Source organism: Oreochromis aureus, linkage group 14 (genome assembly GCF_013358895.1).
Source record: "Oreochromis aureus strain Israel breed Guangdong linkage group 14, ZZ_aureus, whole genome shotgun sequence".
Classification (NCBI taxonomy): domain Eukaryota; kingdom Metazoa; phylum Chordata; class Actinopteri; order Cichliformes; family Cichlidae; genus Oreochromis; species Oreochromis aureus.
The window spans coordinates 12,402,847-12,426,805 of NC_052955.1; the positions used below are offsets into that span (position 1 = coordinate 12,402,847).

Sequence of the window (23,959 nt, forward strand, 5' to 3'; positions counted from 1 at the left end):
CGGGGTGATGGAGCTGGAAAGGGTCCCATAAACTTTAACACATCAATGCATAGAATGAGTCAGAGGATAAAGAGGCATGCAGAGAAAAAACATGGAGCGGGACACTGCAGCGTTTGTCTGGAAAAAGAGCAGTAGGTGCTCTGAATGCCACCTAAATGTACCTGTAGAGTCGAGAAGCAGTGACCAGCTGCTGTGAAGGCGTGACACCCACACCTTTCTAATTCTAGCAGCAATTACTGACAAGGAAGTTAGTCACTGAAACTCCCTGAGCTCACCACACGGCTGGACTTTGAAACTAATGATTGCATGGAAAGTCACTGATGTTTAAAGTTTAACGTGGACCAAGTTTACAGCCCAAGCAATCGAGTTCAGCTGCAGCGCGACATGAAAACGGAGAAAAATATGATCCTCAACCAATGTAGTTTGGTTCATTTTGTGCTTTTTGAAGTACAGCTGCAGCCACCCGGTGGCTTCACGCATGTTCTTGATTCATAATCGCGTCTGTAAGAACTAAGCACCCATTCCTGTTGCAACCAGTGTTATTTCAGTTTAGCTGCACATTAGCTGAAGATCTAAGTCTGAGAATATAATCCCGAAAAATAAAAGGAAACGACCTCAAATTGCCATGTCTCATGGGTGTAAGGAAATGGATGTTGACATCTAATAGCCCGTAATTATCCGTGTTTAGACAGGAGAGGATGAAATGATCTGCAACCTTCTGTAATGCTTGTTATAAACAGCAAACAGACTGAATTATTACACAGTCAGATTAAATTTGTTGTTTTTGGGCTGCGACCACAACAGGCTTCACATGACTTTGCTGACATACCCCTGTTCTCTTGTGAACCCACTTCTTCCCCCCAGCGAAAGGTAGGAAAAAAAAACGTGCAGCAGAGAGAACAAAAACACGTTTATGGAAGTCGTTCACTCCTGAGACTGATGGATGGATGTGAGTTGGGGCTGTTTCAGGATAAGACGCTTGTCTCCTGGGAGGAAGCGGAGAGAGGCTTTAGAGATGCAGCTGTGATGATGACATTGCTGAGAGAAAGCGCCGCGGCCAGTTCACACAGCTGCAGAGGCCCTCCAGTAGAGAAAAGATGTCATTATGAGATTCATATTTTGACGGATGTAAAGAAACGAGAGCGTGCGCTCGGGTTGGGATGAAACTCGGAGCCACTTTGGGCTTCTGATGGAGATGTTTCACATTCAGCTTGTGTCATCTGGATGCGTTTTTAATTTGTTTTTTAATAATAATAATTCTTCTCTTCTGAAAGGCCCCTGAAACCGATTATGCGAGCTCAGACAGGAACACATCCTGAATGACTTCGGAGGCTTTCGCTGACTTCTCCATGAAGCCTGACTATCTGACCCCACACACTGTTTCCACTGCTGTTTGTGGTTTGTGTCAGAATGTTTAGATGAAGGTTAATTTGCGGTTTAGGGAAAGTGAGTCAACTTCCATCCACTTGAATGACTTCAAATCATGGATTCATGTTACCTGATGAAGTGCTGGTATAACAGCCTAAAAATGAAATATAGGTTTGTTGAGATAAAAGCAAATTGCGGCTTATTACAAGTGCAGATTTGGTTCATAGTACTTACAATGAAGACGTAGTTTGTTACAATATAGCTTTTGTTGTGCAGTTGTGGTTGTTTTTATTGGCTGTCATGAGACTGTAGTCACTGACTCTGTAAGTATGGTTAAAAACAGGTAAGGCGGGCGAACAGGACGATTATTTGTAGGTAAAATTAGGGCTAAAAGTGATAATTAACGGATTAGTTGCTCTTTAGAAAACATTTTTTACATTGTGGCTGTAACTGACAGTTATGTGGCGGTAGTTAAAGTAATTTAACAGGCTTAGGGAGTTATTAATTCAGCTAAATGACTCATTAATATCAATACTAGGTTCACATGAAGCTTAGTGAACATTAGCAACTGCACAGCAGGTCAAACGAGGCCGTCTCAACAAAACTGCGAAGAACTGAAGAAATGTCTCGGAAGATAACCAGGAAATTTGTTCAATCCCCATATCATCGACTGATTTTCCTGCTACATCAAACTGATTTCACCAATCTTCTGTGTTTTTTAGATAACACTGATTTATGGTTTCTGAATGTTATGCTTTGTTATGCGCTAATACCCTCAAGGATCTGCATAAAACCCTCAATGGGGAAAAAAATCCAACTATGCATGGACCGGAAGTTTTGGCGTTTAGTTATTTTAGTTTTGAAACCTCGGTATTAACAATAGTTTTCAGGGTTATCCAAGCAGAGATCACCCTCACTAACTTGTGATGCACACTGAGTCATCTGGTTTATATGCAGGCCTGAATATGACAGAAACTGTTCAGCTCAGAAGAGAGCTTCAAGCGTTAGTCCTAGTTAGCTTTTAAGGAGTAAAGAGTTGAGTAATTTATTTATTTATTCACCCAAAACACGATAAACAAGGCAAAAAAAGGGGGGGAAAACCACTGGCTTGCCTTTACCTTAACCCGCAGAGGTGGCAGCCAAGGCTGTGTAAATAGGATGTAATGTTTCCCAGTAGATGCCTGGTTTGCGTGTAGCCATGTGAATATGCCTGTGAATATATTCCTGAGTGTTCGTGAGGCCCAATAAGAAGCCGTTATAGACATGCCTCGACTTGCCCTTGCCTATAAGAGCTCCTTTAAATGAATCCCGCAGCCCTTTGCGCCCAAACAAAGGCTGAAAACATTCCTGCTATGCATTGAAGCACCTTGCTCCTCGCACAGCGAGCATGCTGGGACCGAGTTGCTCAGCCCAGCCCTGGTGCTGGACCACAGCCAACTGGCCCAGATCTGAAAAGCATGACTAGTGCTTACATGTGCCCGAGTATGCATGCTATGTGAAGCGGCTCAGATAATAATATATGTATGATTTTAGGGTTCAGCGGTAGATACTTTAAGGTTTGAGTGTTCAGCCCGGCTCCATCTGCTCCCCTATCGCACTAATCGACTCCCCGCTCGTTCAGCGTGTTTGTCTTGTGCACAGGTCACCGAGCTGACGGACCCAGCGCACCGACACACGTGTTTTGACTCTCACACAGATTATTCCAGCAGGGCGCTTTCTCATTTGAAGCTGTAAGGCTGAAATCGCATCTGGAGAGTGCAAGCAGACGCCATCAAACCTCAAATTAGGGCTGATTAACGAGTCATTTTCAGGCAAAAATACTGAACATTTTCTAGTTTCAGCAGCTGAACTGTGAGGTTTTCTGGCTCGTATTTAGTTTTTTTATATTTAACAGTCAGCAGTGGGCTGTTTGGACTGTTCTCGCCAAAATTTCATCAAATAATCGGTGAAGTAATCTGCCAGCGGATAGAATTCGAACTGGTTAGAGTGATGAAGATGTCAGCTTGGACTAATAATGACTGTGGAAACATTTCAGAGAAGTCATTTTGATGATGCAGCAGCTTTGTGAGTTTATGTTACTTGAATCTTCGTCAGACTTCTTTGTATTGACGGTGATGTCTTGTTATTCATGAAGGAAGTGAAACTTAGGCATACTTTTACACAAAACATCTGTAATCTATCCCCGAGTAAGAAATGTGCCCTAATGCAGCTTTTTGCATGCAGCTTATGCGCCTTAAACCACATGCTCTTGTTTTGTCGACTAAATGCCTCTTGTTTGCATCAGGGAGTAGTCTTTAGGGTTTCAGGGCTGACAGGAAGGCATGTGAGGAATCTCTGTCCGAGGTCTGAAAACGGAGCAGCTGGGAGCGGGAAGTTGGCGGCTCGCTGCCGAGGCACCTGTCCTCAGTGAAAGGCTCCTCTGTCGAGCCGAACAGGTGTCTGCAGAGCAGTTAAGCCCCTCGCTTGAAGTGAACACACTCTGAATTATAGTCATTTATCCACAGGGCCCTCCGTCAATGTTAAGGTCACTGTCCATTGGCCCTCAGCCTTTCCGCCTGCCCTCTTTTTTTCAGTGACAAGGGCTTCCTTCCTGCCAAGGCTCTACATCTTCCTCTCATCTATTTTTCTGTGGTGGCCCTTTAACCAAACAGCTCAATGACTCCCTTGTGTTTTTGCCTCCGGATCTCTCTCACAGCTCATTTACTGATACGTCAACGCAGCGTTATTGTGCCTGGCCTCCTCCTTCCTCCTTCAGAACGGGCCAACTTTGAGCCCCCGATGGGGTGGCGCAGGAAGCGATCAGGTGCACCTCCGGATGGGTCAGTCACCCTGTTCAGAATGAAGGAGCGTTTGTTTACTTCACCTCCTCAGCTCAGAGACTATAGAAAGAAGACTAGATCAGCTGATTGTGGGTTTAGATTATTATTAGTTATTAGTTTCCAACAAGCAGCAGATGAACAAATGATCCTAATTTCACTGTTGACAATCAAGAAGCCCTGCAGTAACAAGGCTACTTATTTAACGTCTTGCTTCAGAAAGGGCCATACAGACGCCCCAATTATTACTGCAGCTCAAGCAGTGCAGCTTATATTCCAGCTGAAAAAAAACAAGGGTTTATTATGAGTAATGGATGACATCTGTATTTGTTGCTAATTCCTCTATTTTTCCTCCCCCTCTTCTTTTATGCGCTGATTGAAAAATCTTGTCATTTATCTCATTGTTGCTCCGAGCAACAGGGGCAGGTTGAAGAATCGGTGCTCGAGGAACAATTCAAACTGAGGCGTTTTGAAACAAAGGAGGCGATTTGACGTCAGCGCCTCGCCTCGCCGAACAAAGAGACCGCGTCCACAGAGCAGGCAGAGAAGTGGACAACTGCAGGAGGCCCAGCTTTGAGGTGCCTCACAGATCAGGCACGTGGGGGGGTGTGGGGAGGGGGCTCTCTGTGTTGGTTGGTAGAGACTGAACCTGATAAGGAGAAGCCAGAGCCACAGCCCGTCTGAGGTGTGATTCCAGCAGCTGATAATAAGGCCAGCGAGAAAGGATTGTGTGTGTGTGTGTGTGTGTGTGTGTGTGTTGTGTGTTAGTGTGTGTGTGTGTGTGTGCGCGCTCACTGTCAACCAAACACACACACCTACTTCCAGTTACCATGGACACAAAAGCACAGGACCTAAAATTGTCACTGCCTGCCGGTGATGTGCACACCTCTCAGGCCCGAATCAGCTTACTGACACATCAGGAAAAAGGAGCTTTTCCGCTTGCAGTTCAGTGGTAATTCAAACGAGCCGGAAGCAGACGTTCATAATTATGTAACGCTGTTTTCTTCGATATCTGACAGTAAAGCGAGGCATTAAGGTGAGCAGGATTGAGGAGGAGAGTTAAGACGGCGCTGAGAGGCAAAAGTTTTCAGTTTTTCTGCCTGAGAGGAACACAAGTGACTCATGACACATCAGACTCGCGGCTGTGCCTCCCGCGCTCTGCTGCTGCGATAACAGTGAATCACAACGACGCAGATCGCAGACTCTGACAAGAGGAAATCCAAGTCGTTATCCTCTAGTCTTCAGTTCGCTGTGACCTCAGACACACTCTAGCAAAGTTGCAATCTAAAAACTAAATTCTGTGGAAATTCATTGGGTCAAGACATAAAAACTTCTTTATCTCGGATTAGACTCGTCCATCTCAGGCCAATTCACATTTCTTCCTCTGTGTTGTTCCTGTGGGGTCGGACCAAAATAACTTCTTCACACGCAAAGCTGATAATGGTTTACCCACACCTGCTATCTCTTCCTATCTCTCTCACACATAGCAGACCAGCTCTGAGGGAGGGAGTGTGTGTGGAGTACTTATCTTTGAAGGCCTGGGAAGAGCAGACAGCTGTTTATTGAAGGCAGGGCTTCTTTTTCTGGTGTATCCAGTTTGTTTAATGGAAGTTGCTGCGCATTATGCTGACCCGCTGAGAGGAAACAACAGTGCTTATTTATTCTCTGTGCACAAGTCAGACTATTTTTCCTAAAATGCTAACTAATGCTATCCAAGATCAGCAGCTGGAGGTGCTTTTCTACCAGTGCACCGGTGACCTAATAACTGTGATGGAAATATGGCATTTATGCTTGATTCGTACCTGCCTCCTAGTTTTGTACCTGTGACATTTAGATGCCTCGTATAGTTCAGGCCTCCAAGCCACTATCTCGGCAGACTAACTGATCTCAGTACTAACGCACATCAGCTGATGGATCAGCCGATATCCTTTAGCCCACCGTTCTAGGCTGCCTCCACCTGTAACAATGCTCTCGTCATTGCTTCTTTCCAAGCAGAGCCATACTGCCAAATATGAATTACAGTGGAAGGAAATTGTTTTCATGTTTTGACTCATTTAACTTTTTTCATTACATTGACTTTCACATTTTTTATGTTTTTAAGAATAAGGTCTAAAAGCAGGTGGATGTTTTCCACCTGCTTTTCCAAGGTTAACAGGTGCACATCAATGAAAAGATCTGCTACGATCCATAAGCTATTACAAGTGGGAGGGGCTATCTGCATTGCCCACCTGCTGCAGTCTCTCAGCAGAGATGTGATGCAGAAGTTGTTTGACATAATCTGCAGACCGACCATTTGTCTGTGGTCTGAATGCGTTCACTTTTTCTTTGCTCTAAATATTTCCAAAGCGATTGTCAGTCAGTCTGCAGTAAATAATAGCGTTAACTGATGAGTGATGAGCTCTGTGTTTCTCTGAGGCTCTTTCCTTGAGGGTATACGGCTCATTTGCTTGCTGTAAAAACAACAGTCTTCTTTGTCTGGTGAGGGCCTTGGCATTGAAAGTCGACTCCATAATAAACGAGCAAACCGAAGCACTCTCCTTACGAATTGCTATAAAATGTGATTTATGCTGAGAGCATGCAAAGCAGCAGCAGCAGCAGCAGCAGTTCCTCCTCTCCTCCTCTTCTGCCATGAGCTCATGCGCCTATAGGTACTAAATGGTGAAATTTTAGCTCTAAGTGGCTTTTGATTGATGCCGTGCCTCTGGTGGCCAGGTCTGTCCTAAATTCTCTTTAAAGTTGAAATGTCCCTCTTGGCGTCTGGGCGAAACAGATCTTGGCGGTTCTTAAAGTCATAAAACAAACTCCACAGAGAGCAAAACGAGGTCATTACGCAGGAAAAATGCTCTGCTAGGACCAGTTAACAAATCACTGGCATATTTCTCGTCATTCTTCCAGAGAAGATAAAATGGTCTTGATTTTTTTTTGTGTGTTTGTTTGTTTTTTAAAGGCATTTTGACCACATGCATTTAGCCTAATAGAATATAGAAGCCTACACCTCTGTGTGGAAATTTAGTTTTGATGTTTTTTTATTCCTGTGTGCGCGGCAGAGATGCTCCATTGTGACTGATAGCGGCTCGTCTTACCCGCTGAACTGTCCTGGCATTTAAATCTTGAGTTAATCCAGTATTTGTGTGAAGGACTGATTTTCCCATCCAGTGTCCCAACTAATCAGAGAAAGTGTGTTCAAAGTAAAATGCTTTATGATGCAGAATATGCTTATCTCTGGATTTACTGGGCATTAACCTCCTCACCTCGCTGTCAACCATCTGTCAGATACGCTGACCTGCGGCAGTGTCCCAGCTCAGAGAGACGTTTATGAGAAGATGTGAAATGGTTTGCAAAGGAAGAAGAGTGTTGATGCTATTCCTGCTGAATATGAATGTGCAGCTAGCAGCTCAATATAGTGGAAGTGGGCACAGCCTGGCTCTGTGCAAAGGCTTTTGTGCGGATTAAACAAACAAGATATAAAGTGGTTAGTTAGTGAGCTTTAGAGGTGTTAGTAAGCAGATTTTGGACTGTGCCAGACTAGCTGAGCCCCCCCCCCCCTGTTTTCAGCCTACTAATGTGTTCTATGAAGCTGCACCAGGAGACCATGGAGCTGGCCTAGCTCTTTCCTAGAGTAAGAAAAATCCACCCACAATGATACAGAGACCTTTTAAAGGGCCAGGCTGACTGATTCCCTGCTTCCAGTCTTTGAGCTGAGCTGACTGCCTCAAACTAAACACCTGAATGAAAACATTTTCTTTGTTTGTTGAGCAGCACACCTCATGCCTTATTATTGCAGACGTCACAAACTGATTGAAAATGCTCTTATTTTGACAGGCAGCTTGTACAATAGCTCGAAGCACGCTGCTGCTTCCACACTTAATCTGCATTAGTGCTGCGATTTCATGCTGTGCTTCTCCGTGATTGTGGCTCCAATAGCTGATTCATTAATGCTGTTTTGATGGGGGAAATGAGGTGACTCTGTCTGCTACTGCGTCTCCGCTGCCATATGCATACAGTTGGCTTGTGGCTCTCCTTTGAGTAGGCCAGGCATTGCCTCCCCGTCCGGTGTAGGCGCTCCACGAGATTAACTGCGGCTCCTCAAAGCCAGCCGTCATCGCTGCATATTGCTCTTTTGAGCAGAAATCTGCCTTCTGAACTAAAATTAGACCAGCCATCTGTGATTAAAACTGCTAAATATCACACGCGTCTGGAGAAATGTAGAGCATGTAGCTGCTTCCATTTGTTGCTGAATTATAGCTGATCACTCTCCAGCTCCTTTGTAGCTTTTGGATCTTCACAAATTGGTGACAGTGGATAGTAAAACGGAGAGTGGGGTATTTCTCACCTGCTGCAACCTTGACTGCAGCTTTTAGCACTTCTTCAATGGCCAGTAAGTCCTTCTCACATGTGTGACGTGTTAAACCTCAGGACTTTCATTGATCTCCAGATGCAGTCCTCCACCCGCCCCGCCCCTCCACAAACCGCCCTTCAGATCAAACGTAAAGCATCCCCTTTCAAGCTCTGCTTTCCTTTCATGTACGCAGTGCGGGCTCTGTTCGTGCGTGTACGCCTCCGTTATGGTGGTCTCTCTCGTTTCCTTTTTTTTTTTTTTTTTTTCCACTTTTGCTGTACACTGAGTGGGTGAGGGTGACTGCACTCATGCATGCATGAGCTCAGCTCCCGGTACAATTGATGGGACCTCTCTTTTTTTTTCTCTCTCAACTCCCCCACCACCCTGCTCCCAGATCAGCAGCAGTTAATGAAAGTGGATTGATTTTCCTGTACCTCCTGCATCCAACGTTTAATCTGGGAGATGAAATCGACCAGGAAAACAAAAGATCCTACTGCATTCTGTTATATTATTTCCTTGATTGCCTGCCAAGTTCCTTAGAAAACAGTGTGCGTTGGTATAAAACTGGCATAACTGGCACTGACTTCCATATGACTTGAGGCATTTTAGTGGAAGAGTTGGACCATTTGGGAAATGCACTTATTGGCTTCTTTGTCAAGAGAGAGGAGTGATACTGCTCTCTAGAACATTAGATCCTAATCAATCTTGTCTTGGGTAATTTATAATTGAGTGTTTTTCGAAGTTACCGGTTTTGCACATGCCTGCAGGTATTTAACAAACATCGAGGCGAGGCTCCTGAAACCCCTGAACCTGATTTACCTTTTATCATTTAACTGTACAGAAACCTTCAGATAGCTCTTTGTTTTTGATCCGAAGCTAAACTGACAAGCTGCTGCAGCTAACTTCATAGTTAACCTGGAAATGAGCGCTATCAATCATTAAACCCTTGCTCATTTCATATCCCAGGTGCGACCTAGGAGGACGTCTTGAGTTTATGACTGCTATAAATTCATAGTGTCAGTGGAGGAGCTAGAATTCAGTTTCTTTTATACCCCCCTCTTTTTCTGTTAAAGACTCCATGTCAGAGCCTGATCACGCTGATGGAAGGAGACAGTGTGGGGGGGGGATTATAACTACTTGTATGTGCCGTCTCCCCTCCTCACACACTTAAGGATGGATTATGCATCACACAAGCTTGCCTTCAGCTTTCAGATAACTACTCCTCCTCTTCCCTTCAGCCCTCCATATATGGTCTTCCTTCCTCCCCTCTCCTGCTTGCCCTCTGAAAGGTGTTTTTTTTTTTTTCTTCTTCTTCTTTGTGTTTTCCTCGTGGCTGTGTGTCTGAGCTGCACCTCTGGCTGATGAGATGAGTCATCGTCATCTAATTGCTCTCAAATTCAGACCGACCGCCAGGTTTCACCTCTCGAGCGACTGAGTTCTACTTTTTATAATCGCACAAAAGGTTATTTCTGTCCAGGAGATGTAGGTGTGTGTTTTCTGGAAACCAATAACACATCAATGGAGCTTTATTGTGTAATGCTACAAGTACAACCAGGTCTTTGTGTGTAGAAATGCATCAAAATTAAGGAAGTTAGCAGAATTATTATGTTATTAACTGCAAAATATGTTCAATAAAAGTTCATCTGTTAATAGCAAACTATTAACGGATGCTTCAGTTTATCCCCTTTTTTCATACAGAAAATGTAATCCTGTTCAAATGCATGGGTTGACATAACCAACATGGTGCTTATAACAAAATGAAGTATCTTATTGATACACTTTAGGAAGAATAGTGGATTTATTGGACAAAGTCTGTTGGGGCCACTGGGAATGAGGACAAAGAGGAAAACCACAAAGATTGTTGGTGGTTGGTGGGACAGAAGAGGATGTTAGGGATGGTGTGAGATGGAGACAGATGATCCAATGTGGCGACGCCTTAAGGGAGCAGCTGAGAAATAAAGAAGTGGTGACATAGGTCACGTGTTATAGGTCCATATTTATGATCATTTATTGCAGGCCTTCTCAGGAGTGGGTGTTGTGCGATAAGATAATTTCAGGGTTTCAAAAAGCATAAAGCAATAAATTAACAATCACTTGTTATGATTTGGAAATTTAACGGACAGTCTCTGGAAATATTCTCTTACTGTTGGGTCACACTTTGAGTACACTCAGTCAGAGCTCTTAGATGACACAGAGCGCGGGGCAACATTCACCTTTATCTGCTTCCGCTGCTACTGCCGAGCTGACATTTAAAAAAATAAAAAACAAACAGATTTTTGTCAACCTTTGGATGCTGTGAGAACATGTGCGAACTCTCTCACAGATGGCTCGTGTTCACAAATGTCACCACGGTGAGGTGAACTGCACAGAGAAATGAATAACATTGCATAAGCGATGACGGCATGAGCAGGGATGGCCTCAGGTGTCCTGATCTCCACTGTTTTGTGTGTGGTCAGAAAATTGCGTGCGTGTAGGCACGAAACAAAATCCCAGTAGCTTCGAAATCCACTTTTCTTCTTTTGTTCAGGTTTTTTGTAGGTGGCGTCTGTGTAGCTCGTAGTAAAACCATCCTTTAATGGTTTTTCTATCTTGGTCCACATTTGTTCTCAGCGAGTGTGTTGCATGGGGTGCAGGAGATGAAGCCAGGGAACGAGGCCAGACATCCACCCACACACACTCACACTCTCTCTAGTAGTAGTAGTGCCTTTCTTCCACTTGCATCATTTTATTCCTGCTTCAGCAAAGCAACGCAACAAAAATAGTCCTTTTCTGGATAAGGAACATGGAGAACTGAAACAAGTGTAAAAGTTCAATTTACAGGGAATTATGCAACAAATCTTTGAAAACAGTTAAATTTTCCGCCTTTATTTGAAGCGCCATCTGACACAGCGTCACATGTGGTTTATTTCTCTCTTGCTGATGACCATGACCTACAGACTGTCAGCCATTGTTGCTTCATATTAAACAGTTGTCAGTGGCTGTTAGTGACCAACACAGGAAGTCAGATAGGATTTTACAGGTGTCATATTCCAGACTGCATCCTGCTAAACTCAACAGAAAGCCTCCTGAGATCTGTCAAAAACTGTAAGAATAATTTTAGGGTAAAAACAGTAGTGCAAAATTTAATAGTCCGTCCTCTCTTCTCTTTAGTTGAGTTTTCGGGGCATTTATATGATAAAGAAACTGTGTTTGACCAAAATTTACTGACTGTCTTGTGATTCCTTTGCTAAATAGTAAATATCACTGAGCTATCAGCCATTAGATGGCCTCTGTGTGAGGTTCAGTAATAATATCTGTACTTTACAGAGTAAAGACGGAACAGAAAACTGTACAAATTTAGCTCAGACAAAAATAGCAGCATTATGAGTTGGACACTAAAACGTCCACTGCGTAACAGACTGAAGGACAGCAATAGAGATGCAGACAAAACTATATGCTATTTGTGTAAAATGTTAGATTTTACCGTTTGGTATCCAGTTTAGTTTAGTTTAGTTTTTCTCTACAAAAATTGAGTCAATCTGCTGCTATTTTTCTTTGAAATCCTTTATTTATCAGGCAGAAAAGAGTCCAAAACCTGAAAATGTCAAATGAAAGAAAAAAACAAAACACTTTCACATTTACAAATTGTAAACAAAAAAATGTGTGGGTTTTTGATTTTAGTGAAGTAGTTATTTTATATAGTCATTTCACACTTATGTTCTACAGCCTTAGTTTAAATAAATTTTCTACACCAAGACGTTTCAGTGCCAACCTCTTTTAATCATTGCTATACTATGTGAAAAGGTCACCGTGCTTCCTAGTAGTCAATAGCTTTGCCTTCCAGAAACGTCAGAGGGCTTATGCACGATATAATCTCCAACAAACCACAGGTATGGACAGCTTATCCTGTAGGAATTAAGCGCTACACAAGCAGCTGTCACAGCGTCATTCATGTGTGGATATGCCACACAGAAAGTCTGCAAAGGAGCCGTCAATCCACCTGTGGGCCGGTGTGTCATCGCGCTCTGTGAAAGTAGGAGCTGCTCCTCCTCTTTGAGAGGGCCGCAGAGAGCTCGGCGGAAAGCCAAATGAGCTGTGGGCGAAATCTATCAGGTTCCACAGGTGGAAACATCACCCGGCTTATTCAGGGGATGCGCAGCTAATCGTGAGGCAGAGGGACAGAGCACCCGGCTAGAGGCAGGATGTTTTCAGGAAGGCCTCTGAGCTGCAGCACTAACAATACTAATTGTAACCTTTGAGTTTGTGGTGTGCAGAAGGATGTCAGTGTAACCTTTGACTGTCGTTGGTTTTTGTATTTTATGTTGATCCCATTGTTCTAAAAACTCTGTTGCAAAGCTGCTCCTCCACTCTCATTTGGAAGACATTACAACGAATTGTGGTTTGTGGTCAGACAGCTTCAGAAACAGCTGGAAAAACATAAGAACAAACTGTTAAATCTCTGGAAAAACGGTTGGCTTTCTCTGTGTGAAGTTCTCATTAAACTGGTAGTAGCTGTCACACTTGCAATTTCCCTGATAGTCTTGCGTGTGTAGATTTCTGCTTTCCATATATTGTGATGACAACTATCGGGTCCTGGCAGCGTCCCAAGTTGCTCTTGCCCACATGTAACGAACAACAGGTAGTTGTCCTTCCTGTTCTAATTCCTGGAAATAGTCTGTTTGCTTTGGGTGAGGGGAAGTTCACGGGTAAAACTTGGAGGAGGCACTCGCTTGCTATGAATTCTCCAGACTATTCCCTCCTCCACGCTCGGATATCACGCAGACTTTGTGCAGGGATATTTGCATTTTCACATGTAACCTATAAAAAGGCTCAGCACTGGAGTCCACGTGTAAAAATGGCTGAGAAGTTCTAGTACAGTCCAATCTTTGCCTGTATTTTGCGTTTTGGAGGTTTTTCCTTTCCTTTAATCTGCTAGCACTTCTATTTTTATATAGTTTGTTGGATGCAGAGTCCAAAGTCCATGCTAGATTGTTTTGTTTCCCCCCCACAGGAAAGAAAAAACCCAGGCTAAAATGATTTGCCTCTAATCTTTTCCTTATTACGTTCTCGTACGTATCCTCATTACTTCTACACGTAAGCGCAATGCCCGCCTCACATATAGTTTGACACACCCTGGAAACGAAGAATGCTGCTGCCTCGCTTGCAGTTTTGGTCGTGCGGTTGAACTCTGGGGCTTTGTTAGCAACCGGCAGAGGGTTGCGCCTCTACTCACAGAGTGACTCATCGAGTACCGGTGGCACATTTTGGTCAGGCCTGCTGAACAATTGGAGCAGAGTGGGAGACGAGAGCTGAAACGGATCTTCTCACATTAGTTAATGGTTATTGAAAAGGTGTTTTTCTGTATTGTGAAAGATTGATTGTGATTTTAAACCCTAATCCTGCAACTGAAGCATCAGAAAACAAAAAAAATATTAGAAAGTACAGTGTGAAACTCGAGGTACATGTTTTGTTTTGTAAGTAAGTATCCCAAACTTTCAAAAAAAAGAGATCATTTAAATGAAGTTGAACCATAAAACTCACGCACTCTGTGATGTCTCTATGAAGTCTGTACTCATTATTGTTCAAAATACAAGATTCAGACGAAGGAAGTCCTGACTTCTTGCACACATAAACCCAAAACCAGATGGATTTGTGGGATTATCGTAACTTTAGATGAGATAAAACAAAGGTCTTGTTTTCCCTCAACTTCCTGAGAGGAAACGAGAAGAGTTTCAGCTGTGAGACCCAAAGCCTTCATGCAGCGCACTGGTGGAATTTAAGGTTTTGTTTGTGCATATTAAAGTTAATCCTGGTTATATCTTGAAAAGACAAAAGGGTTTAGCATAAGGATGAACATAAAAGCTGGCAGCAAGCTCCGGCGGGAGATAAGTGGGCAGTTCAGTCAAGGCTCCCGAAGCTATCTGACTCAATAACAAAAGTCTGCTCAGAGAGTTAATGTGCCACAGACTGGCGCTCTCCGAAGCTCTCGTGCTTTTGATTTAGTTTGTTTTGTGCGTCTCGACAGACCTTGCCTGCCACAATGGCAAACACAGAAGGGTTTGTTTAGGAGTTTCTCTCTTAGTCAATACAGAGCAGGCTTCAAGGTTACTCTGAGGCAGACTGTCACCAACATGTTCTCTCTGTGTGGCCTGCAGGCCGGTCGCTGTCTCTTGGAAAAACACCCCTCTGCTCTGCGCCGGTGAGATTAAACCTGAGGGATTTGTACTCCTCACCGTCTGCCTGTCAGGAGTTGCGCGCAGAGTGACGAAGCATGTTGTGACGGCTGTCCTCGTGGTATCAGCTGGATGAATGAACGACTGTTTAATCTGGGCCTGAAAAGATTTAAGGACACGGGGGGAAGAGAGAGAGAGAGAAAGAGAGGGCAATTAGAGGGAAGAGGGATTTAAGGGCTGATTGGTGGGTGGGTGTATTTCACCTGGTGTGGGGGGGAATGTGTTTTCTACCTCCTAACACGATGTGACGGTGTCGCCTGCCAGTGAATTTAAGGTGATATTAAGAATGCCTGAGAGCAGCTGAGTGGACAGAAGGAGGAGATAAAATTTTAATGAAGTGATTGTGTTAAACTGTATGCTATACGCTCTTAAGCGGCTCCCCCGTGACTCTCCGACACAGCCCCGAAACGCTGTTTACCAGCATCTAGACTGTTATGCACATTTATTACGAACTTGTTTCAAAAGAAGTTTGTGGGGTGCGAGTTCCCACATGCACAGTTCAAGTTTATCCTCCAGGCTTTGCGTAATAGTAATGTTTACCCTATAGTAGCTTTTGTCAGGCTGCGGCTGTCCTGTGCAATGTTTTTTACTACTGATCTGCTAATTGCTTACTGTGTAAAGTGCTATAAAATGTCAAGGTCCAGTAGAAGTGCACAATTCCCCACAGCCCATGGTGACGTCCTCAGATCGCTTTGTTTGTTGGATTGAACATCTGTACAAAGTAGTGCTTGTAACTATACAAGAGAAAATTGTTTGAATAAAAAATTGTACACATTTGGAACCATCAAGCATTTAGAAAAAACATTTTTTGCTTTTTTGGCTCACTGGATTGAGCAGGACGTATCACAAGGATAATGGAGAGTCCCAGGTTCAAATCTCACCTTAGATAGGGTGGCTATAGCTTAGGAGGTAGAGCAGGTCAACTGCTAACCTGGAGGTTGGTAGTTTGATCCTGGAGCAGTTGGAGTGTTCCAATTGAGTAGAAATGCACTATATAAGAACCCGCTCAACTTTCATTGATCTTTCTACCAGTTTTCCGGTCTTTTCTTCATTGTGCTCTTAGATAAATGCTTAAAAACTAATTTGTATCAATATCCAGATAATCATTTGCTGTAGTAAACATGTCGCTTGAAGCAGTCCTGTAGCAGAGTATTCTGTACTGTACCCACAACCTTATATTTCATTTCTTCTAGAAAGCTCTCGCTAGCCAAAGAAATTGTTTGGCAGAGAAGATGGATGAATTGAACCGGAGCTATGTCTCACATCAACCCCACTGTTCACCGCTAATGTGCTGTCACGGAGCGACAGCGAGTTCGATTCGAGAGCGACCCGAGAGAGTCGGGCAGCGTTATTGCTCGTGGGGCCGAACACATGAATGTGTGGGAGCTGTGGGAGCTTCTCTGTGACCGGGGAAGGAATTATCCTGACAGTCTGTGACTAGGCTCTTTTCGCCTGTCTGACTCTCTGTGTGTCAGATGCGTGGCCCGAGTTGGATGGGGCCTCGGGCTGTAAACCCCCACCACCCTTGCCTGCGCCTACATCACCCCCTGTCCAGAGCGGAGAGCCTGTCGCCTCCCATCTCCTCTCGCTTTACAGTTGTGGGACAGGCAGCGCTTTCTAAATCCGCGATGGCCACGAATACTGTAAATGATTTCACACCACACGAGATGCTGACTGGGCTCTCGAAGCCTCCAATCGATTGACCTCCTTTTACAGCCCGTTGTGGGTTTGTTAATTGGTCTCCAGCTCCCTGCTGACACAGTGACCCTAATGGAAGAGAATTACTGCTGTCTCGTCATGCATTAACCTCCCCCCTTTTTTTTTCATCAACCCTCCCTCCATCTCAGGCCTAACCTCTGCTCCCCCCCCTCTCTTTGCTGCTCACTCTCTGGTTTCACAGCAGCTGGTTAGACGGGGGGTGAAGTGCACATGCACTCCCCCCCCCCCTGTCACATGTCCCTGTGCCTCTGGGAGCTGCAGTCAGGTGACACTGCCAAGCAAATTAAAGCACCAAAAGGCATACACTTACTGTTTGCATACTATTGTCCCTTAATTAGTTTAAGCATAATGTGGCCATGGTCGGGGTTATGAGAGGCTTCTGCACAGGTCAGATGAAGCTTCAGGGCTTTTGTGCAAAACACATTTCCTGTGCCTTTTTGTTTTCTAAATAGTTTTAGGCAAAACCACTGCTGAAATTAGGACCAGTTATAGTGATTTCCGGCTCTGTATTTTTAATATTAGCTTCAGCTACAGTAGCTTTGCATAAATTACAGTTAAATAAATCATTTCATCCTGACCCCTTCACTTTTTTCATATGTGAGAAATTTGCTGTTTTAAGCTGTGGTCTGATTGGCTGGCCTTCACAAATACAAGGTTTACATAGCAGGTAGGAGGGGCACGTGTGTACTTACGGAGGTCACCTCTTTTTGACAACACACAGAGAAAAGAGTAGAAAAACAAGCGGTTAACGCAGTGTGAAGCCTGAGCATGATCGTGTGATCATGTTTATCATGAGCAGATTCATAAGGTGACATCTTTTAAATGGCCTGACTTTCAATGATAACATGTGTGACTCAAAAATAACAGGGAGGCTCCAGACAATCATAACATGGTTAAAATCTCAGGAGATGAGCCATGATTGCCTCTTTTTTGTGTGTGTCTGTTTAAGTTTGTGTGTGTAGAAGTGTCTGCTGTGCAGCTGTGAGCCTCGGCGCTGTATAGCAGCTCACCCCTAGTGGCTGCTGCCTCTATTATTTAGAAGTGTGAATATTTTATGACAACATCAGGGCTGGGAGTTTGGGCGACGGCTGCCCTAATGAGCCATGGCACTCACTCATTTGGACCTTAAACGGGCTGCTGAATGCACTTCTGTGGCGCCACAAAAACTGCACAGGGGGTATGTAGTAAAGCGGGTGTTCAAGTCTTATTTTGGGTTTTACTACTGCAGGGGGAAAATGCAGAAAATAGTCCTCTCACTGTTACGAGCAGATCAGCTAATCGTCCCGAGGATGAGCCTCGAGCATGAAGGCGAGGTTCAGTTTGTATACTGAGAAAAACTGAAGCCTGTTAAAACAAGAACTTTGTTATGTCGGCTGTGGTATAAGAGCAAAAAGAGAAATGGAAAAAGAAGCTAAACAGTGGGGTTCACAATCATTTCTTTATGTTTTAGAGAAAAACAGATGAAGCGCTACAGTGTAGTTTTGTCCTCTGCAGTCATAAAAATCTGTGCAGACGTGTCCTCTGAGGGGTCAAACACAGAAGAGCCAATGTCATTAAAGTCAGCAGCTCACAGATCTGACATCACTGTGCTGCATGAGAGTGCGTCACGCAGCGTGATCAGCTTCTCAGATTTAAAGTGTATGTGAAGAGACAGAGAAGCACTAAGGGCAGAGCAACGCTGCTCTTTCAGACTATTATAGAAGAGCCTTTTAGCTCTGTCCGAGGGTCAGTGTGGTTTTAAAATGTCCGATTTTTTTTTTTTTGCTGAGATGCTTTTAAACTTGTTTTCTCTGTCTTCTTTTCATCCAATACTAAACTTTTCTTTGTTTCTGTTTTTTTTTTTGTTGCAGTGAGGGTGTCTTCAAGTGTCCGGAGGATCAGCTGCCGTTAGACTATGCCAAGGTACGACTGACGCTCCTAATCCCAAACTAAAGCCAAACTCACACAAGCAGGAGTATTTTTAAAAGCACATTTTTCCCTCCTTAGTTGAAAAATCAGCACGGTAACAACATGAACCAAACCCACCACATTTGGAAGCCTCAACATTTGTTTTGTCCGCTGCCATGTTTTTTTTGGTTTGTTTGTTTTTGAGGGGCAAATTAGCATATTTTAGATGAGAGCTTGGAGTTGCTAATTAATGCTAATTAGTAGATATATCTTGGACGGGCTATACCAAAAAGCAAGTCCCGATAATTTCCATTGAAAATGCTCCAAAAGGCAATAACACCACAAACGCAGCTGAGTGGTTCACTTCACTGACTCCAATTAGCAGCTGTGGCCTAACAAACACTGAGTGGTTACACTTCTGTCAATCAAAGCAGCTACACCCCTTACTGCAGGATCTGAAAAAACAGACCCTGTTTAGTTGGTATGAAGGAGTAAAATATCCATAGAGGTCAAATGTATTTAGTTCTAGGTTGTAAACCTGTTTGAATTGATGTGAAGTGGGGTATTTTAACATGGGAGTCTATCGAGAACAAATGACCCCATAATGTAGTGGTTAATGCATTTGGTTTGCATGGTTCCGATCCCAGGGGCAGACGCAAACCCAGGCTCAGGGAGGCATATGGTAGTCCAAGTGCTGGTCCCGAGTCTGGATAAATGGGATGGTTATGTAAAAAAATGGCACCTGGTATAAAATCTGTGTCACATAAAAGGTGTGGATCCATCCACTGCAATGACCTCCTTCGGGAAATAAGGGAGCGACCAAAAATACCCTCTGCCAAAAGTCGATGGGGAATGACTTGCTTTGAGACATGGACAGCATAAAAGATGTTCCTGAAACCTCCACCACTTATAATTTGCATCAGACCTTTGTGCCATGTGCAAACTGAACAACATTACCTAAGTTAAACAAAACACTTAACAGAACCTGTCAAAACTCAGTTTCGCCTTGTTTCTGGATGTCTGTACACTGGAAGTTTTCAAAGAGTTCCATTTGGCAAGGCCAAAGGTGATAATAGCCATGCTACAGCTCACAGTGAGGTAACATCGGTGTGCTAAAATGCTTGTGCGACCAAGCTGATGTGCACCAGATCAAAGAATCGACCATTTGTAAAGCAATTCTACCACGTTAGCATCCAGAATTTAAGCAGATCTATTAACTGTGATCACCACTGTGGTTGAGAAATTTATTACGCTAGCATTTGCTCAAAGCACTAAACACAGAGTACAGATGAGACTGGAGATGATCAATGTGACAACATGCCACTAGATGCTAGAATAATTAAAATACTAGCTTTGTAGCATTTTTGTTTTGTTTGCATTCATCTGCTTCAGGATGTAAATAAACTGGACTACACTGGCCTGAATAGGAACGAATGCAAATCAGATGTCTGACGAGTACAAAGATTAGATAAAGATGGAGTCATGAATCCAGATGTAAATGCAAATTATCAAAAAAACAGCTTTAGGATGATGGCTTTGACTTTACAATGGTGTGATAAAAGCTGAATTTCTGAAAGTAAGTTTGCGAATCCTTGTTTTAACTGAGAGTCAGTGGAAAATCTATTAAAACTAGTACCACCCCACCCTCGCCTCTTTTAATACATCTCTTTATGTCCAGAAGAAATTTCAGCTGAACACTAAATGCAGTTAATCAGATTGTGCTCAGGGGGAAAAGATAATGACTAACTGTATTCAGAGTCAGCGGCTGGCTCTCACACACCCACACCCCCACTGCAAAATGAGAGACTGGAAGACAAGGATAAGGGGCAGGAAAGGATCATCTCCTTTTCAGTGCAGCGTTAGGCTTCAGTTAAGTCTCCCATGCAGTTTGTTAGCTTTACTCTTTATGATCTTGTCCTGTGTGCACAAAGCCCGTCCAATCAAAGCCGCTGGAAAAAGTAAAAAGACGGCTGCACTCAATAGAAGTTCATCATCGTTCAGATTTAATGAAAGCTGATACCGTCAGGCGGTGAAGAATAAGGTGATTTTTGTGACCTTAAAACTCATTAAAAAAATGAAGGAAATTATCAGGGTTTAACCTCGAGCTGCAGCAGGCTCAGCGGGGCAGCAGTGCAGGTCTGCATGCTGTGCTCAGAGCGATGAAGGCGCCTGTAATAGCAGGGACTCCCCACGGGAAGGATGTGCTCATGGCACACCTGTCAGACGCTGTTATTTGCCAAGGCTCCCAGTCGCCTGTAAATTACCCCATCCTGGTGGTCCCTGTCAGGGTTGTTGTAACGCTCGCTGAACACTGTCCTTCGAAAACATGCACAAACACAACCTCGCTCCCACAGAACAACAGTGTTGCAGTCATTAAAGGATTGCACTGTTTCTGCTGTAGCAGCACTGCGTGGCCAACAATTGCTGCAGCAGACAGAATAAACCCCCAACTTGGAGCTCCAAAGAGCTTAACCCCCCCCCGATCTGCCTGCGACTAACTTATTAAAAGGTCATTATTGCCGTCCCCCTGCAAATTCCAAGACTGTAACAATGAGAGAGTGTTTCAGTGTGCTTTAGAGGACTTTTTTCTGCTCTTTGTTTCTCCTCAGAGAATGTGATTATGGCACTGAAATATCACCCGCTCCTTCAGTGTAAATGGAGTTGCTTTTTATGGATGTCATTTCACTTCAGAGATATACTTTAAAACACTTGAAAAGGCGTCTATCTCCTAACAAAGCTGCTGCAAACAATGAGAGAAACGACGAGGGTTTCATTGCAAATCATTTTCCAAATGAATTTTTAACTTGCTGGCGATGGCAGAGACACGTGAGCGTAGTCGGGCACTTTCTGGGAGCCGTTATTTGTTCGGAGGGCTGTTGTGACATTTTGAGGAAGTGGCTTTTCTTGTTTGATCAGTGCTCTGCCCGTGCTTCGTGTGACAGCACAAGGGATGGAGATGCGGCGAAAGAGCCGTAAATCCTCTGGACAGCGTACTGTAGGGAAGGATTTGGGGTGTTTGGGCAGAAAACTGACTCATCCCTATCGCTCTGTGACCAAGAATAAATAAATCTTTTCCTCTTCTCTCCCCTCTCTGACTCTCTCAGAGGTCCCATAAAACCACAGACTTACTCATTATCACTGCAGTGCTTGGCTTGAGTCACTGTGCTGCAGTCTGATGAGGGCTGCATTTACCCTTTTTGCAATATAAATCTCCAGTGTGTGCAACTGTGAGCAGCCACTGAGTGTCTGTATTCTGGTTTATGATTTCCCATTATTCACTTAACCCGTGTCTCATTTATCCCATATTTCTTAACCTCAAAGTAATGACAAAGCTTAAAAATGTAGCAAAAACTTGTCAAAGCCAGATGCATTTAACCAGTGGGGACACATCCTGGAATCTGCTACACCGACCTACTCCTGCTTTTCTTGTTTAGATCTACCCAGACCCAGAGCTAGAGCAGCAGATCCTGGCTCTGCCCATCCGATGCATCCACAGCGAGGAGGGCTGTCGCTGGACTGGCCAGATGAAGCAGCTGCAGGTAAGAAGCGATGCCCTCTGATACATGCCTCCTTCCTCCGCTGCTGCACCCAGCATGTGGGGTGATTCTGATGACCTGTTGTGTGTCTCTCAGGGCCACTTCTCCACCTGCGCCTTCAATGTGATACCCTGCCCCAATCGCTGCTCAGTCAAGCTGACGCGCCGCGACTTGCCCGACCACCTGCAGCACGACTGCCCCAAGCGCAAGGTCAAGTGTGAGTTTTGTGGCAGCGAGTTCACCGGCGAAGCCTATGAGGTAAGCACTTCACACCTTTTAAAAAAAAAAAATAAAATAAAATCATTTTTATTATGGTTTCTCTCTCATTGTAAACAACTTCATGTGACACATGATTTCCATGGTTATATAAAAGGTGTCTTTGTTAAAAGCAGCGGGAAAAGTGAATGCGCGTGTGTCAGAGCCCTCAGAGAGTCTAGGTCTATTTTGAAATAACACGTGTGTTGGCAGAAAGAAAGAATATATAACCGTGTCTTTCATGCTGAAAGTGTTTTCCACAGCTGAAGTAATTCAGGCTTCTCACTAGCACCTCTGTCATTACTGCCAGCCTGCCCCTCCTCTGTTTACTCTGCTTTCCCCTTTGCCCAATATTACAGGAACATTAATACACTTTTGACCTTTACCAATAATCCTAATATCTAATTTAAGTATTTATATGGATGTGCTGAGATTAACAGTAGTACTAAGATTCATTTATTCACAAGACAAAAAAAATAGGTTGTTAAAGCTTCTACAAAGTTGGTTATATCTATAAAATAACTAAATATCTTACCCCTGCAGCCTTGGACTCGACTCCTTCATTAACACTGTTTCTCACATTGTTTAATGTTAGCTCAAGGTTACCATTAACTCTTAGCAACTGCATTCAACTTGTCATTTATTAACTATGATCTATTTATCTATAATTCTATTTTACCCATTTGTTAGCTTCTTGAAGCTATTCCATTTCATTGCTATTTTACAGCTACAGTTTAGCTAACAGCTTAAATTGTTTATCTCTACTATAGTGTAGTTATTAGCTAGCAACTATTATCTATATATTTAAATTAAACAATAGGTTTATATTTATAGCTAGCTAATTTCAGTTTTTGTACAGTAAATTAAATATAGTTTGTTATTTTGTTTATGAATTCTCTTAGCTAACAACTGTTAGCCATGCATTTAAGCTAACAATTCACTACAATGTGGTGTTAATAAACAATATTTTTAACAATTTAATGAGTTTATCCCCATTAGAAGCAAAAGCTTGTTCCTACCAGTTAAAGTTGGTAATAACAGTCAAAATTATGAAATGTGTAACGTGAAATTTTACGTTTTGAAAGTTCACAAAATGCCAAAACAAATGTTCAGTGGCAGAAACACTTTAATTTGATTTGATTTTTTTTTTTTTTTTAATGTTTAAATGGAAGATTGTTTTATTTGGGTCATTTTTTAAACTAAATATACAGTTTTTATTTTTATTAAATTAATTAAGTTTAACCTTCTACATACCCTGTGGTTACTGAAAAAGTATTCCCAGTGGTAATACATGGAACTAAATTGCCTCACAAATCTAGCAATATAAAATGGGTAAATAAAGGTTTTGCTTTCTGTGCTGGACACCATTAGATATAATTAGTGAACATTTTGTTATTAGATTAAGCTCCAGTTAGATCCCTATGATTCGCTACTGAATAGAGTAGCTATGCATGGATGCAGGTGTGTTCATTGCTGCAATAACATTCAGTATAACCCAATTTTAACAGCATTATTTTGTTAATTAAAATCCAGTTTAAATCAAAGACACCATCAAGTATGCACACCTCCATATCTGAATCATAGATTTATGTCATAACCCCGATCTAATTTTTTATTTTTCTCATTCCAGAATCACCAGGGCGTATGTCCTCAAGAGAGCGTTTACTGCGAGAACAAGTGCGGGGCGAGGATGATGCGTCGCCTGCTGTCCCAACACAGCATGGCCGAGTGCCCCAAACGCACGCAGCCCTGCAAGTACTGCGGCAAGGAGTTCGTCTTCGACACAATCCAGGTCTGTTTCACATTAAGTTTATGACCAGATGCTGT

The 23,959-nt window shown here is 43.3% G+C and overlaps 1 protein-coding gene across 1 annotated transcript in view; it reads left to right on the plus strand.

Annotated features, from left to right (window-relative positions):
* The window catches only part of traf4a (tnf receptor-associated factor 4a), a 36,709-nt gene that overhangs the window by 7,504 nt on the left and 5,246 nt on the right, over positions 1-23,959 (plus strand). The window contains exons 2-5 of the mRNA XM_031731700.2: positions 18,305-18,356; positions 21,776-21,880; positions 21,974-22,135; positions 23,763-23,924. Coding sequence (XP_031587560.2) covers positions 18,305-18,356; positions 21,776-21,880; positions 21,974-22,135; positions 23,763-23,924 — 481 coding nt within the window. The remainder of the gene's footprint in view (positions 1-18,304; positions 18,357-21,775; positions 21,881-21,973; positions 22,136-23,762; positions 23,925-23,959) is intronic.